General features: G+C 39.0%; 1 protein-coding gene across 23 annotated transcripts in view; it reads right to left on the bottom strand.

Moving 5' to 3' along the window:
- Positions 1-12,033, bottom strand: part of PARD3 (par-3 family cell polarity regulator) — a 487,425-nt gene that overhangs the window by 397,883 nt on the left and 77,509 nt on the right. For 9 of the 23 annotated variants that reach the window (XR_008429410.1, XM_053935524.1, XM_053935573.1 and 6 more), the window contains exons 2-3: positions 8,609-8,652; positions 5,814-5,960 (exon numbers count right to left, since the gene is read on the bottom strand). The exons of 13 other annotated variants lie outside the window; for them this stretch is intronic. Coding sequence is in view for 8 of the 10 variants with exons in the window: in XM_053935524.1 (XP_053791499.1) it covers positions 5,814-5,945 (132 nt within the window). In the remaining 2 variants the exon portion in view is untranslated. The remainder of the gene's footprint in view (positions 1-5,813; positions 5,961-8,608; positions 8,653-12,033) is intronic. One more of the 23 variants, XM_053935642.1, reaches the window with a different exon arrangement.

Genomic DNA, 12,033 nt, shown 5'->3' with positions numbered 1-12,033 from the left:
ACAGCCAAGCTGTGAAGCACCTTGCAGTCCCTGAAGGACTTGACTCAGGTTTCCTCTACTGAGAGTCTGAGATCCTCTCAAAGCTAAGCTAGAATTGAACCATAAGCCAGCCTTCACTGCAAAATCATAGACAGAAAGCTTAGTTTGGGCTTTAAGAGAGCCTGATCCCTTACACGTCACCCAACTCACCATTTTTGTTTAATTAATCTTCTTACTGAAGAATGGAAACATTAAAAACCGGTAACTGCAATACTGGCTCAGTGACCTGACTACATCCATCAAAACAAACAGCACCCAAGCTGAAACTACAACTTCAATATCCATGTATCCTTGTTTTTTTGCTTCCTACCACAACTGTTTCCTACCTCCAAGGCAAATGTAAAGAAACATTCACAATTACAGAATCAATAGCAGAAACACCCATTTCTAAATAACTATTGTGCTATTTCAGCATGCACAATCTACTTAAAAATAGCTTTGATATATAAGCTGCTTCTACTAATTACTTCCTTTAAAAGTTTCTCAATATTGCATAAGAAGTTTTAGATAGACTTCATTTTTACTGCACCACCTATTAGTACTGCCATAGCCTGAACTGCTCTGGTTGCTTTTCCTGTCAGACAAGGTCCTGATACAAAACAATACGTGAGCAAGACCAGACAAGAAATATATAAAACTAGTTTGGCAAGAATTTACTCTGGCGGGATTTGGTAAGTAAATATGAAATAACAATGTAACTTTTCATTAAAGCCCTCTCCAAACATCAGAACAGTCTTCTCTTGAGGCCCTTTTACTCTATTAAAGTTTTGCATAAATCAAGGATTTGGTGGGGGAGGACTGGGAGGGAAGAGAGGTCTAGGAGGGAAGGGAGTACTCACATTGTACAGAGATTAGTTACACCATACTGGGGGGGAAAAAAGAAACCAAAAAAAAAAGAAAACAACATTGAAACTAGTGATTTTACCAAGCTATGAAAATCCACAGCCATTTGTGGTTCCAAGTTTTAGCAATTATTTCTATATATTATTCAACCAAACAACATGAGAAAACCAGACTGCATAAATGTTCACATTTAAATTCCTATTCTGTGATCTGTTTAAAATGAACATAATGTTGTACTGCAGTCAGCTCGTATGCACTATCTGCTAAATACAAACGAAATTGAACCAGACTCGATGCAGACTGGAATTTAAGTACTCCTACATGGATGTTACAAGTGCATCTGTATTCCTGGCTTGGTCAAGTTGCATTTCTCAATCTCAGCCAGTAAACAGATATTCACAGTTCCCTATGCAATAGCAGTAGTACAGTCCTCAAACATTTTCTGAAGCACTCAAATACAGTGCTTTGGCTTAGACCAGTTCCTAAAGTGGAAATTGGCTATTTCCAGAGTTTACTGGAGTTGACATAACTTCATCTGTGGGGCAAAGTGATCCAGTCACTCCTTCAGGACACCTGAACACCTTTGGGATCACCCTCTCCGGGTAGCAGTGCAGGGCTCTCAAGTGAGATGTCAAAAACGAGGGACTGCCATCAGCACTTACCCACAGCGATCTGCACAGGGCACCTGCAACAGGGTGTTTACACAAGTTAAAGGAAAATGTCTTTGATTTATTAAACAGGAAAAGAAAAAATGTTAAGTAAATCAAGTTTATAAAGTCAAGTTTCTGTAAAAAAAAGGAAAAAAGGAAAAAAAAAAAAGGAAATACCACAATTTTTTACATCTCCCACAAGTTTTTCAAGAAACCTGCTTCAGAGTTACCATTTAGTCAGACATGATGCTGTTCTTTCAAAATCTGAATTTGTATAGTAGAATCAGATTTTCATATTTTGTCAATATAACAAAGCTACATTTATATTCTTTCACTGCTATGATTGTGTAAAAGGGTACTGCACTCTCCAAATCTGCAATGCATTTAGACAGAAAAACAAGTGGTGATAGAGAACTCATTAGCTTCGCTGCTCCACCAATGTGTAAGTTAGCAAAGTACAATTAGTTTGAAAAAGCTGCATAGATGCCTTTGTCACTAGTTCATGCAGAAGAACCAGCAAGTTCAGTTCATTGAATACAAGGATAGAAGTAACGCTAAACCTGATTTATAATATCTTCATTTAAATATTGCATCACTCAGCTCAAGTCTAAGCAAGTCGTATCTCCTGTTTCCTGTCTACACCCATTTAACTCTTCAACTTGATGATGATTATAAAGGTACTCGTAATTTGAGCTCATGAACACCACGTTTTCTAATCCTCAGCAATGGAAGTTAAATATTTGCTAAGTGAACATCAGCACTGAGACTGGAAGCAAGAGCACATTACAAAGGCATCAAGAATGCAGCCATTCACATTCTGTTTATTACATAAAATGACTTCTAAAAAGCACAAAGGAAAAACTGAGAAAACCATTAGTTTAAGTAGTATCATTCAGTGTTCTATAGCTAACAATTTCATGTTCCCACATAATGGAAACAAGGACCATATGTGGAAAACAGTATCTAGAAATCAGAATGGAAACAGCAATGTGTTCTTATTAATGGCATAGGGACATTTCTTATTCCTTTACATCTAAATAGGTGTCTTGGTTTTCACAAATGTACCCTTTCCAAAAATATATTGAAATATTTGACATTAAAAGTAACAGTAAATAAAATGATTCTTTAAAATACTTTGTCCCTATCTTACAAGAAGACAGCACCACTAACCTCTGAGAGGTAGCAATCTATTTAACAGAAAGCAGAAAATCAGGCTCCTAAAAGCCTGATGAACAATGCTTAGTGTTTACTAATTGTGCCCACTACTGTGATTTAATCTCACCTGTCACCAGCAGGATGTCCTGAAGCATCAGAAAAACGACAATAATCTGCCTGGCTACAATTACGTACTTGGAGCTGGCATGGCAGAGGAGTGTGTGTGTGTAATTTCTTGTGTGCTGTTTGAAGCCCATGCAGAGAACACTACTGAGGGAGGACACCACGCTCTCCCCAAGGTCTTTGTACTTCTTAACTTTGCCCACATTTCCCAACTGCACTTGCCTTCAGCTGGGTGCAGACCAGCTGCCACTACAATGTTTTACATATCTGGAAATCAAGTAAGACAGGTATTTTTCTCCACACACTCCTATATTTTCTGATCTGTTCTTGCCCAAATAGGAAGTGTATTTTTTACCACAGAACACTCCTGGGAAATGGATTGGCTTTGCCAAGCTGAGCTTCCAGAGGCTCTCCATTGCCTATCAAGACCAACTGAAATTATTTAAATTTAGATATAATTTATAGCTTTTTGCTTTAACACAGATCATTACATGATTTTTAAAAACCACTATCAGCTGAACAGTTATGCACAGGTATTTCAGTGTAACTCTCAAAGGAAAACAGACTCGTCAGGACAAAGGACAAAGAAGAAGCATATCCAAGTATGTAAATATAACTTCTCAATTATAAATGGGGAGATAAAGGGAAAGTGAGTATATATTATTCGTTTCTGCTTCAAACCATCTGGAATTCAAGATTATAAGGCCATGTGTGTAGCTATCTTCACTGGATTGAGTTTTTTGAGAACAGATATAGCCTTTGTGGCAAGAATACACACAGATAAAAGCAACTAAATCACCAAGCTGGGGTGTGTACTGGACTTGTCTGTTCAGCAGCATATGGCACTTAGGCGTGTTAAACACTGTCTGAAAGGAAACTATGGTTAATAAAAAACTAATACATCTGAAAATTTGCCAGTGAATTCATTCATTTCCCTGTCTAGCTCTGTGCTGCAGGCGGAAACCATCCAAACAAGCGTCAGGTGCCAAAAGACAGCCATGAAGGCTTGCAACGTCAGCTGGCTTCCAGTTACGTTCCACAGCCTGAGAAGCCAGCAAGTACAAGTCCCTGGGTTTAAATTGCATCTCCATCCCATCATCTGTCTCCTAGAATTTCAGGCACGAAGATCTGCTGCACAACACACAGGAGCAGCAGTGGGAGAATCAGCCCCAAAGCCGACTGTGCTCTCTAAAGAACATTGATGCTGCAGCGCGGATGGTTGGCAACACTGGTACAACAGAAGTGCATTCACTGTCTCAGCGAGGGCACAAGCCACAAAAATACTTAACATAAATGAAAGCAGCCCAGTAAGGCTCAGAAAGCAAGTGATATGTGTAGCAACTCTTAAGTTACCAGTGATGAGATGAAGGGACAGTTATCTTTTTAAATTCTGACCTCACTCCACCTGCAATCACTCCCCTCACATGAATTTTAAAGCACATTCACATACATTTGCCCTGTATCCCACAAAGTTCAGAAAAAAAGGGCTACAAACTACAACAGAAAATAGCTGACTGCTGTACAGCAGAAAATAAGTCTTATCCCTTTCATCTTTTGGATCCTTAACCTGTAAAACTGCTCTTTGTTCTGAAGATGCACCACACTAAAGCTAATTTCTTGCCATTCTGTTTTACTATGAAAGAGGAATACACATTCAGAAAGGTTACACTTCATGCTGTAACGAGAGGATTCGGTCTAGGATTCGATTTTTTTCAAACAGATTATACCTAATGTCTTCAACCAAGGGATGCACACTGATTTGATATGAACCAGTATGAAAAAGAGATAAACATAGAAATCTGATCACTGAAGCATCTTGTTCCACTTTTGCACTCACCAATGCTTTCCCAGTCTTGCTAAAAGTGCTTTAGCTAACCAGAAATCCATCCAAGACAAAATCTGAACATATGGCAAATATCACTCTTCCTGACACACTGAAATGTTAGAAATGGTATTTAAGAAGCAAAAAAAAAAGTAATATTGGGCTTTGAATGCATCCTGTATGTCCAGTTTCAACAACTATTTACTTAAAAATTGATCATATTACACTATCAATGTCAGTCCTCAGTAGAAGTCTGATAGCCAAAAAAATGAGCCAAATAGTCATCCGCTTCAGCAATTAAATACCTCATAAAACCCATTAAATCAAACTAATATGGTTGGTAAACTGCTGGAACACTACTACATATTGAGTTGTGCTGCATTAATACTGGAATACAAACAGAAGCATCAAGGAACTACTTAATCTTGCTTCAAGTGCCAAAAGGTTTGTATTAGAAATGGTAAATTTGGCTGTTAGCCACTTCACAGTTTACATAAACTTTCAAATATGTATATGAAATCCTTGCTTTTCTGAAATGAAGTGGTAATTTCCTCATCTGTAAGGAAAGTAGTCCAAGGTCTCCTGTAGCAGTAAACTTCCTGTTTTCCTACCCTACAAGGATATGCAAGTTCTTTCTATTAATACATTATCCCCCATGCAACATGAAAGCCTGGAATTTTTATTGAACTCATCCACTTTACCTAGAAGCAATCTATACCAATCCACGAGAAATCATATCACTAATTGCTTTAAATCAACTCTCCTATGTACTGCATAATTTCATTACCTATTAAATATTATAGAATCTCTATATGCTCCAATAGCTTAATGTCAAGGAATAATTCAGATTGGAAGGGACCTGAGGACATCCCAGAATTGGACAGGGACCATGCTGAGCAGAGGGGGGATGATCTCTTCCTTTGTCTCCTGGATGTGCCCTGCTGACACTGCCTGCTGCCAGTGTGCAGGGCTGGCTCCTGCCCACTCACTGTCCCCATCCCCAGCCTGTGGCACTGCATGAGACTCCTTCTTCTCTAGTGCAGGACTGTGCACAGAATCACAGAATTGCTTAGGTTGGAAAAAAAACCCTGAGATCATCAGGTTCAACTGTTAACCCAGTACTGCCAAGTTGACCACAAAACCACGTCTCTAAGTGATACATCTACATGTCTTTTAAATACCTCCAGGGATGCTGACTCAATCACTCCTCTGGGCAGCCTCTTTTCGTGCTTGATAACCCCTTCTGTGAAGAAACCTTTCCCAAGATCCAGTTTCAAGCTTCCTTGTTGCAATTTGAGGACATTTCTTCCCATGCCATCACTTGTTACCTGGGAGAAAAGACAGGCCCCCACTTTGCTACAACCTCCTTTAGAGACTTGTAGAGAACAGTAAGGCCTCTAATGAGCCTCCTTTTCTGCAAGCTAAATAACCCTCAGCTGCTCCTCCTAGGACTTGTGTTCCAGACCCCTCACCAGCTCTGTTCCCTTTCTCTGGACCCCTCAGGGTCTTTCTTGCAGTGAGGGGCCCAAAGCAGGACACAGGCAAGGTGTCCTGCACTCACCAGTGCCCAGTACAGGGGACAATCACCGCCCTGGTCCTGCTAGCCACTGTATCACTATTGCTGACACAGGCCAGGATGTCACTGGCCTTTTTAGCCACCTGGGCACACACACTGGCCCATGGTCAGCCCAGCTGCTGGATCAACACCCCCAGGTCTTGGGGTTCTGGCTACATTTCACATGTCTCCTGGCAGCCTGTTCCAAAAATATGGCACTGAAAACATTGCTCACTGTCAAAACTAATGACATGATGACATTTCTTCACAGCACACAGCCTTGTAACCACTAGGAGGTGCCACCACCAAAGGGCAGGTCCAGGTCAGCACCTGGACTCTGTTACTAGCACCAAGTCAGGCACCCGCAAAAAAGGAAAACTTACTTTGTGCTACCACTAGAATGCATGTGGCAACCAAATTTGATAATCATTAAATGAAGAATAAAGCTTTACATTTAGCTATGAAAGACAAACTTTTCACCATAACTACTGATAGTTAACACTGTGAGTAACTATGTTCTGTTTGCTAAGGGGAAGAAGTTAAATATGACACTGCATCTCTAAACTCCATTATGGCCATGCTGTGGAGCACCAAATAACACTGTCCTGCCCAAACCGCAAAATAAAGTTTTTACACGGGATTTATTTCAATCCCATGTAAAGAAAATCCAAGACATCTGTTGAAGCACTGCCACAAACTCCAACTGCGGTAAATCCGCAAGTAAGGAAAGATAAATGTGCCCTTTTCAGCTTATTTTGCTGTAATACAGAGCTTACTTCATAATCTGCATCGAAATGCAACAAGTAATGCAACAAAACTGTTTCTTGATTACAATTTTGAATTATTAGTGTTAGCTTCAGATGATAGATATGAATTACAGTAATCAAATCCATAGCTCATGAATATGCAGGGAAATGTACTGTTTATAATGGTGCACAATCTTGTATGCACCAGGATTAGATTTAGAATTTGGGCAACAATGCTGAAGAAATGCAGAACATTCTAGGATTGCAGCTTGACAATTGAACCATAAGTGAATCTGATGAAAGAAGTGCTTTCTGTTTCTTCCAAGAGTTTATTTACCTCCACCCATCATTGTAGCATTACTTGGATTTAAGCAGTTCATTGTTTTTTTCAGCCATCACAACAGCTCTTCAAATACACTACTAGATTTAGACCAGAATTATGGGTTTTACTGGAATAACCAACCACATATATGTCTGTACATACAGACCTCTATGTTGTAGACCAATACGTGTTACTCCTCATAGACATTGATTAAACAAAACAAAACAAAAAAAAAGTGAGTCTGGTAAAATGTTTCAAGAGAAAATTTAAAAGGGTAGAGTTGTCTACCCAAGTGACATCCAGCTTAAGAGGAAGACCCTAATTTATTTCAGAAATGTACTTGAAATAAGATTTTCATTTGGGGGCCATTAATCTCAAGTACCATAAAGATAGAAACAATCACTTCTGATATATGTTACCAAATTGGCACAGTCAATTAATCGTGTAGTATGTGAACTCTAAACAATGATTAATATACAGAGAGCTGCAAAATCATTATTACATCCACTGCCTCACATTTCCAACACACTGTAAGTATAAAGTTAAGACAAAATATTAAATCCCACTCTCTGTCCTCATGGCTGTATTATTCCTTGGGGAACTTCAAGGGTTGGTGGGCAGGACTTTGCAATATAAACAGCTTTGCTGAACCATGTGGAAGGAACGCACAAGTTACATGAATCACAGAAAAATTAATCTCAGTTTAGGTCAGCTATGATATTGCATATCTTTGACAGGATTTAGAACTTTAGCATCCCTGGTGCTTTACACCCTGTCATTCATGCGCAGGGGTACTCATGAGCCTTACAGCCCCTTATAGCCCCTCTGCAGTTGCTGTAAGCAGGGTGCATGTGGGAGGACATCCCCCACACTCCCTGCATCGCAGCACACACAGGCAGCAGGTGCTTGGGCACTGCCTGCTGCCAGCACAGCAATTCCCTGTCTGCTTTAGAGAAGGAGCAACATGTCACCTATGGCTGCTGGATCAATCTGGTAAATGATACAAATAAAAGTGGCAAAATAACATATGCTGAAAAACACCTACAAATCAACACCAAAATAGATATATGGAGTATTTCTACTGATTTGCCTTGTAGGAAAACCCTGCTAATAGTGAAAGGTTCAGGAGTTTCCCCTGTGCTCTATAAAATTGTTCCCAAGACTATATTCCCCATCTTTGTCCTCCTTTCCTGAGTGCACATTCTAGCTCATGGACAGAGCTTTCTACACTGCCTAAGTAGGCTGACACAAGGCCAGGACCCCCACAGTCCACCACTCCACCATCTCGCCTCCAAGGGACACCCATGGAACAGTATCTGTGGTTAGCACACTTCTGGACACACGAGCAGGTACCTCCAGGTCAAACCCTCCAAGGAAAACTGGTTTCCAGTAAGCATCTGCAAAAGCAATGTGGAAATAATAATGGTATCCTGTTAATTTATCTCTTAAATACTTTTCAAGATACTTTAACCAAAGCAGGCCTTATTTTCATCTCCAGGGAACAATTTGTAGCAATAATATTTAGCTATTACTTTTCCAAATTGCTCAATCTTTTTTGAAGGAGTGTAATTTCAATTCCTTCTAGTGGCACTGATTTAAGTATGTAGTCACTCTTTTCTAAACAAGCCTAATGCTTCTCTGGAACTTCAAGAACAATCACTATATAAATTCAACTATTATAATCATGCTTATTTTATAAGGTTAAATAAAACAGATCTACAATTCTCTTTGAATTCAAGGTTCTGATTGCTGCTAACCCAGGGCACAAACTGCAATCCAGCCTTTCATGTTAGTGTGAAGGAGAGGAAGTACCTTAAAACTAAACTTCTATAAAAACAATACTCTCAAGGATTATTTGGGGTTTTTTCAAGTGTATTCATTACTTTGGAAGATATTTTTTTTTTAACTGACACTAAGGTTTAATATGGCTGTAGTCCTACTGACTGAGCATGCTGTAGGGTATTCACATGTTTAAGATGAAAAAAACTAGCACAATATCTGGCTGGAGACCTCACCAGGAAAATAAAGGCAGAACTAATGCTAACTGGTACCAGCTCCACATTTTATTTTTCCTGCCATTTTACTTCACATCCATGTTTTGTTCAGAGATCAACAGTAATAGTTCCTCCTCACAAATCAGCAGTAATCATCTTTTTCAAATCAGTAACTAAGCTCAGGTCTAAGCTTGAGGCTAGCCCCAGTATAATTGGAATCCCAGTGCCACACTCTTGAGCCCATAACAGAAAACCCTAATGAAGGAACCTTACTCATGACTTAATGAGGACTCTTTTCATTTTCAAACTCCTCCCTCAATCTCACTTCCAGTTCCAGAATTTGGTATAAATACAAATAAATCACCCACCAGCTGCAGCTGTCAGGTGCACCACAACCTCCCCTCTCACTCTGGCTTCTCAAAACCCACTCTTCTCCTCCATCACCTACATTTGCTTGTTACTCTCCATCACTTCCATACCTGGCCAGCAGCAGAAAATAGAAGGCATTCCAAGAGGTTAAAGCAAATACAGATGACAGCTATTGGAAACCACTTATTTAAAAGCACATCCCTTCCATTTACCACAGCAGCATTCCTTCCAACCAGGCACTGCAATCCCCTCCCAGACCCAACTGCACCAGCACCCATCAACATAAGCAAAGCTTGCCACACTAAGCCCTGAGAATGGATCCACTAACGCAGGAAGATGGTGATCAGCACTAAAAACCTCCTTTTACTTCCTTAGTTATCTTCTCCCAGAGACAGGGAGCAGCTAACAGCAGTACATTGAACTCCAGAGTTTGAGTCTTTCAAAATCGCTCAAATCTCTAACGGCATGTCTGCACTCGTCCAAATTCAAGCAGAAGACTTTATTAAGAGAGAAGCAAAACCAGCTAGTCTTCTTGACCAGAAAAGAAAGCAATAAAAAATAACTATTAAATCAGTGAAGCAATGCCAAGCCCTATTTTGAACAAGAGGTAAACCTTCAAGTCTTTTCAGCTGAGTTGTAAGTATATCACACATAAAATTGTAAAAACTATTTAATTTTTTGAGCTCAGAGCACTCCAATTTGCATCTCCAGAAGTTTTGATTAATATAAGAATGATACGACAGGGGTGTTTTCAGTCATAACTTATACTGTGGTCTAAATTAGAAATTCTCATCTTCGTAACAAGCCAATTTTGGCAGAAGGTACAGAGAAATTACTACAATTGCATGCACAGGGACAATGTTAGAAATATACTCAAGCACAGCATAATATTCCACCTAGAATTTCAAGCCTGATAAAACCCAAGTAATTATCTTCCTTCTCTTCTGCTAGAGAAATTAGAGACTATCTTCTACTTAGTCAAACCTGAGTTTGAAACCTCCAGTTGCTAGTTCCTTATGTACTTTCAGGGCCTTATTAAAAATGTTTTCAATGTAACAGCCTAATTATATTGTATACATGCATAGAATCTAAGAATTATTCATAATTCATGGCAAAAATAAGTTTCACACAGGACTGATTAAAAATTAAATAAAATAGAAAAAAATATGTGTCATGTGTTCATTTAGGTGCAGCTCATTTGTTCATAGAAAAGTGGTATTTTTAAAAATACTGCAACTTCTGTTTTCTGTGATTAACTCCTATAAAATACATATAGTATGCTTGACTAAGAAGAATAAGCAACAAACCTAATAAGATGTAGAGAGGGAAAAAAACCTAACAGTTTCTTAGAAACTGCACACCTTTTCTTTCAGAAAACCTGTTGATTTTAAGCACCTGGGATCTCTCCAAGAAGTTTCCAACCCAAATGCAGATAGAAGAAGGGGAATGTATTATTTCTTGCTAGCTTTGAATCATCAGAGTACAACCAAGGCTACAGGCAGGTATATGGAGATAGTGTCTTGAACTGCATTACAGAGAAAAATCTGCATGTTGTTCTGTAACAGAGTAGAGAAAAAAGAAAATACGATCAATAGAAAGAGACTAAAATATGGCATGTTTTTTTGACTGGTTTAGCGTACAGTTTAGATAGCATACACTAACAATTCCCCAGTCACGGCTGCATCAAGCCTATCAAAGTTTTAAACCATTTCATCTAAACACAAGGCTCCATCCATGTATTTCTGTAAAACACTTCAAATAAATTAATTTAACTTCGCCAGTTTTCCTGCAGCAACCAACAGGCCTTTGTTTTGTCTCTTCTATATTAATAGCAACTGCACTGTTAAAAATACAGTGGAAGTTTCAATAACTTAAAAGAATTTTTTTTTTATAAACCCCTCATATTTTTTTTTAAATATTGAGATGTCTGGACTGATAGAAGCTTGCAAGCATCAAAATAACAATAACAACCTTGTGTGTATACCTACATATATATACACACACACACTCTTGTATATGAAACCTTGAAGCCAAAAATACTGTTTGAAGAAGTCTACCTCAAAGCCCTTGTATCTGGATTCTCAGACTGTTCTTGTACTCTATTTTGATTCAGAAGAAAAATTATTGTATACTTACCCAATTGAAAATATTCCATTAAATAACATCCTTTTTATTTTCCAGAAACAGGGGGGTTTGCTTTCTAAAGGAGAAATCCTCAGCTTGCCAGAGACTCTTATAGCTGTTTTCACAGGCTTTTTCCTAGAGAAACATAACTCCCAGCCATGTACAGATTAAAGCCCCAGCACAGAAGAGTGGGACAAACAACTGCACACACAAATTGGCCACACACAGCACCTGCACCTGGGCACTGAGCTGCTCCACCAGACAGGCTGCTAGGAGAATTCCCAGGGAAGA

This window comes from Vidua chalybeata, chromosome 1, assembly GCF_026979565.1.
Source record: "Vidua chalybeata isolate OUT-0048 chromosome 1, bVidCha1 merged haplotype, whole genome shotgun sequence".
Lineage (NCBI taxonomy): Eukaryota > Metazoa > Chordata > Aves > Passeriformes > Viduidae > Vidua > Vidua chalybeata.
This window is presented reverse-complemented; position numbering and strand designations above follow the sequence as displayed.